The following is a 5,454-nucleotide window of genomic DNA, read 5'->3' as shown; positions in this document are numbered from 1 at the left end:
CCAGAAACGCGCCAAGCCTGTGGGGCCAAGACCTAGGGGGTGGGGGTGGCCTCCCTCCCGCCTGTAGCCAGAGTCCTCCCTTGCCCAGCCAGGCCCCGGTGTCGCTTACTGCTCTTATCCACCCCTCCTTCCCAGGCCGGTCCTCAAGGCCCCAGCAAAGGAACCAAGTTCCCGTGAGCCTCCGAAAGGCGAAGGGCAAGCAGCAGCCGCTGGCTTCTGCGCCCACTAGGAGCTTAGGGTGCCCGAGTTAGGGCTGCGCCAAGGCGGCCGGAGCAGAGAGGGAGACGGGGACGGGGACAGGCAGGGACAAAGTGCAAGAGGCAAAACTGGCTGAAAAGCAGAAGTGTAGGAGCCACCAAGGGGCGGGACGAACAGGTCCGTGGGCCGGGCGGAGCCAAGGGTGGGGGCCGGGGTCCCTCCAGGTGGCACTCGCGGCGCTAGTCCCTGGCCTCCTCCCCTCCCCCGGCCCTGATTGGCAGGCGGCCTGCGACCAGCCGCGAACGCCACAGCGCCCCGGGCGCCCAGGAGAACGCGAACGGCCCCCCGCGGGAGCGGGCGAGTAGGAGGGGGCGCTGGGCTATATATATAGCGGCTCGGCCTCGGGCGGGCCTGGCGCGCAGGGAAGCGCGCACTGCTCCTCAGAGTCCCAGCTCCAGCCGCGCGCTTTCCGCCCGGCTCGCCGCTCCATGCAGCCAGGGTAGAGCCCGGCGCCCGGGGGCCCCGTCGCTCGCCTCCCGCACCTCTTCGGCTGCGCACTCCCGCCCGAGCTAGGCCGTGCGCTCCCGCGGGCAGCCACAGGCTCATCTCTGCCCCCCAGCTTCCCGGGCGCACTGACCGCCTGACGGACGCACGGCCCTCGGGCCGGGATGTCGGGGCCCGGGACGGCCGCGGCAGCGCTGCTCCCGGCGGTCCTGCTGGCCTTGCTGGCGCCCTGGGCGGGCCGAGGGGGCGCCGCCGCACCCACTGCACCCAACGGCACGCTGGAGGCCGAGCTGGAGCGCCGCTGGGAGAGCTTGGTGGCGCGCTCGTTGGCGCGCCTGCCGGTAGCAGCGCAGCCCAAGGAGGCGGCCGTCCAGAGCGGCGCCGGCGACTACCTGCTGGGCATCAAGCGGCTGCGGCGGCTTTACTGCAACGTGGGCATCGGCTTCCACCTCCAGGCGCTCCCCGACGGCCGCATCGGCGGCACGCACGCGGACACCCGCGACAGTGAGTGGCGCGGCCGGGCGCGAAGGGGCGGTGGTGGGGTGCAACGGCCGCCCGGCCAACCCGCTCAGTCACACTCTGAGACCCTCGGCGGGCACCTGCTCGCGGGTCCTGGGAACCGGGGCGGACTCGGGCTCGTCCCCTTCTGACGCGGGCCTGGGGACGCAGACACTCTTGACTCTGGCAGCCCAGCGCAACCCCTGAGGCCGGGCCCCGCCTCCCGCCTTCAGAAGCTCGGGCTCCCAACGCCGAATTCCAGCGCCCTCGCCCGTGGGCACAGGGCGCGCGGTGCAGCCATAGGGGGCCCAAGACACGCGCTCCGGCCTGGGCCAGGCTGGTGAACCGCTGGGGTCGGGGTCGCGTCTGAAGGTCCGGGACTAGGTGCGGCCGCCGGGGGTCCACTACACAGGCAAGCTAATCTGAGCTAGCGCAAGCTTGGGCTCCGGAGGCCCTAGAGGGCAGCTTGGGCTCCGGAGGCCCTTGGGGGCTGCTGCGCCGGGAACCCTGGCCCTTTATCCCCAACCCACCCCAGAAATAGGGTCCCCGGAGGCGAACAAGCCGAGGGGCGGAGTGGGCCGGGGATCACCTGCCCCGCAATGACCTGCGCCCCGCCCCCAGGCCTGCTGGAGCTCTCGCCCGTGGAGCGGGGCGTGGTGAGCATCTTCGGCGTGGCCAGCCGGTTCTTCGTGGCCATGAGCAGCAAGGGCAAGCTCTATGGCTCGGTGAGTACCGCAGGGCTCTGGCTAGGCACCTAGTTGGGAAGAGCGGACATGGCTAGCAGGATCGTGGCTTCTCCAGCCCCACCTGTGCCTGGGTCTTGGAGGGGTGGCAGGGTCACCGGGTCACGGGACCGGCAGGCCTGCCCAGACAAAGGAAGCAGCCCCAAGGCAGGAACAATGAGGTTCCTGCCATCCCTGAGTGGGCCCCTCCCAGCCCGAGGGAAGAGCGCTATTGAGCCCTTCCCTTCTCTAGTCCAGAGGGTTGGGTCTCAGCGTTGGAACTGCGGGCTTGAGGCTGGACACGGAGGGAATGAATTCTCTGGCTGCTAGGTGCAGGGCAGGTGGTGAGAGCACCAGCTGTTGTGGGCTGGCCGTGTCCCCTTCTCACCCTGTGTGGGTCTTGACACCTTAACTGCTCAGGAGACACATCTCAGCCCAGGGTGGGGGGTGGGACAGAAGGGGGTTCTGAGCCCTGGCTTCAGGCTGGGTACCTTGCCCAAGAGGTGCCCCAGCCCTGACACTGCCCTGCTTTGCTGCAGCCTTTCTTCACCCATGAGTGCAAGTTCAAGGAGATTCTTCTCCCCAACAACTACAACGCCTACGAGTCCTACAAGTACCCCGGCATGTTCATCGCCCTGAGCAAGAATGGGAAGACCAAGAAGGGGAACCGAGTGTCACCCACCATGAAGGTCACCCACTTCCTCCCCAGGCTGTGACCCTCCAGAACACCCTTGCCTCAGCCTCGGGAAGCCCCCGGGAGGGGAGTGCCGAGGGCCACCTTGGTGCACTTTCTTCGGATGAAGAGTTTAATGCAAGAGTAGGTGTAAGATATTTAAATTAATTATTTAAATGTGTATATATTGCCACCAAATTATTTATAGTTCTGCGGGTGTGTTTTTTAATTTTCTGGGAAAAAAAAAAAAGACAAAGCAAAAAACCAACTCTGACTTTTCTGGTGCAACAGTGGAGAATCTTACCATTGGATTTCTTTAACTTGTCAAAAGTTGTCACGAGTGTGCTGCTATTCTGTGTTTTAGAAAAAGGTGACATTGGATTCCAATGTCAACCCCTGTAGTATGGCGTGGAGCGTCTCTGTCTGGAAAGGCCTGCCTGAGGCCTGGGAAGCCAGTTCAGGGAGCTCCCAGGCTTGGCTCTGGGCTAGCATCCTCAGAGGCCTTTGTGCCCTGTTGCTATTAATCGGGACATATCAGTTTACTTCGGGTACAGAAAGTGTGGTGTTGAAGTCCTCGCTGCCACTCTGTTTTTAGATCTGCCAAGACTGACCTTTGAACTTTCCTGTAGTCAATCTTCCTCGATCTACCAGATGGGAGAGACCCTTGGACAACTTTATAAACTCCTGTTTGCCTTTTTTGGATCAGCGACAGCCCCCATCGCTGTGACTATTGGGGAAAAGACGAAGCTCTTTCATAAATTCCATGGAGAGGAATCAATATCCCACTGGAAGGCTAGAAATGGACAAGATAGTGTATTTGCAATCACAAACAAAACCCTAGTGATGAAAAGTAATTTGTGATGGCAGATGCTTCTGATGGTGTGATAGAATATGTTTTTGAAAACAAACCATCAACCCCCCACCCCCACCCCCAAAACAGGCTTCCCTGTGTTTAGGGAGCTTCGGGCTAGAGCTAGCTATGATTTTTAGGTGAAATGTCCTTGGAATTGTACAAAACACTTGGTGCAGTGTTTGCGTGGAGGAGCCTGCTGCTTTCTGATGCATTCCCTGCTTAAGTGCGTTTAACATCTACCTCACAAGCCCTGAAACCCCAGGCGAAACCTACAGAAAGCTCAGACCCAGTGCAGGAGTTTGCCATCCCAAGTGGCTTTTTTTCCATATGTAGCCAAAAAGGATTGCAGATAGCGTCGGTGCGTCCCATTCGAACCTTGTCACGTTTGAGCTATCTTTACCCTGTGATTTACTTTTAGTAAGGGTGATCATGGTGAAAATATTTGCAGACAGCTGTTACAGTGCACTATATGGTCACCAAGTAACCTTATATTTTTCTTTATATATTTTACAAATGTAACCCCTGTCGTTGAAGCAACCGTGGAAGAGGCAGGGTCGGTGATGTTTAAAAAAGTTCCGAGGTGATGGCAAACATTTAATTTTAATGAATGACTTTTTAGAGTTTATACAAAATGACCTTAGCTTGCTACCAGAAATGCTCCGAATGTTTCGTCAAGACTTTAATACTCTCGTAGGATGTTTCTGAACTGTCTCCCGAATTAACTTTATGGGAGTCTACAGACAGCAAGACTGGAAAATCTGATTGGAGTTTTTGTCTTTCACATTCCTTTTGAAAACTCTTTGTTCGAATGCAAATCATCGACTTAAAATACTATTCTTAACCAAGGCCTGGAAGAAAGAAGACACTTGCAAAGCCACTAAGACAGGACCACACATCTTAAACTGCTGTTCCTACAATGCAATAAAATGTTTTTAAGTTTTAAACCACACCCTAGGCTCCAGGAGTGTTGAGGAAAGATGGTGTTTGTAGGTCTCCATGCTGTTTGGCGTTGTGGGGTGTGGAGGGATCATCCGTCGACTTTCTGGATTTTAATGTATTCACTTAGTAACAAACCATGATTGTCTTAAATGCATTAAATTATTATGAGATTTCTTGTCTCAGAGCCCAATCAGATTGTCAAGAATTGACATGTCTTAGGTTTGATCACCCTTGACCACTTCTTATAGATATTTCTTCAACAAATCATGTGTGATGCCTGTAGGGACGTAACTGTACCTTTAAAATATTGTTTTCATACTGCTGCGATGGGGATTCGGGGTTCCTGTATGTGCCACTGTTTTCAGAATCTGTAGTTTTATACAGGTGCCGACCCTCGTTGTGATGTATGTGCTGTGCACATTGACATGCTGACCGCAATGATAAGCGTCGTGTATAAAAAGACACCACTGGACTGGATGTACACAATTGGGAAAGGAATTAAAAACTATTAAAGTTGTGCCTTGAAATGCCAAGACCTTGTTCCCTCCCCCTGTCTTCCAGGGGTCTTTCTATTTGAGGCCTGAGCCTCACATGGCTGGGGGTGGGGGTGGGGGCAGGAGAGACGAATTTTAGCCAGCTGTGTCCACACAAATGTAGCCTTGAAAACAGGAGCCTGTGGGGTGTGAGTGTCACAAAGTTTTGCCATGACAGAGTCTTGCAGTTTATTCTCATTCTCCTGATGGGGCTAATTCACGCCATTCCCACACTGTAACTAGCCCTAAACTCTGGGCCCCTCCCATTGGCCTCCTGTTCTCTAAAGCAATTTGCACTTCCCTAGGGGGAGAAGTGAAGCTCCGGAGCTGATCATTAGAAGGCAGACTCGAGAATATTTTTCAAAATCTGAGTAGTCACCATCCATATGTTTTGAACTCAATATAATGAACTGGAGCTAGTCTTTTATTTTTAATTAACTAATTTTTTAACCTTTTTTGAGATGGAGTCTCACTCTTGTCACCCAGGCTGGAGTGCAATGGCACGATCTCAGCTCACTGCAACCTCTGCCTCCC

The 5,454-nt window shown here is 55.8% G+C and overlaps 1 protein-coding gene across 1 annotated transcript; it reads left to right on the top strand.

Moving 5' to 3' along the window:
• Positions 1-609: 609 nt before the first annotated feature.
• On the top strand, positions 610-4,914 carry FGF4 (fibroblast growth factor 4). The gene is made up of 3 exons (XM_032151876.2): positions 610-1,206; positions 1,822-1,925; positions 2,462-4,914. Exons 1-3 carry the CDS (start codon positions 867-869, stop codon positions 2,636-2,638), a joined length of 621 nt encoding a protein of 206 aa, XP_032007767.1. The 5' UTR covers positions 610-866; the 3' UTR covers positions 2,639-4,914.
• Positions 4,915-5,454: the final 540 nt, after the last annotated feature.

This window comes from Hylobates moloch, unplaced genomic scaffold, assembly GCF_009828535.3.
Source record: "Hylobates moloch isolate HMO894 unplaced genomic scaffold, HMol_V3 SCAFFOLD_5, whole genome shotgun sequence".
In the NCBI taxonomy this organism is placed as follows: Eukaryota; Metazoa; Chordata; class Mammalia; order Primates; family Hylobatidae; genus Hylobates; species Hylobates moloch.
Note: the sequence above shows the minus strand (reverse complement) of the source record. Positions and strands in the feature narration are given on the sequence as shown.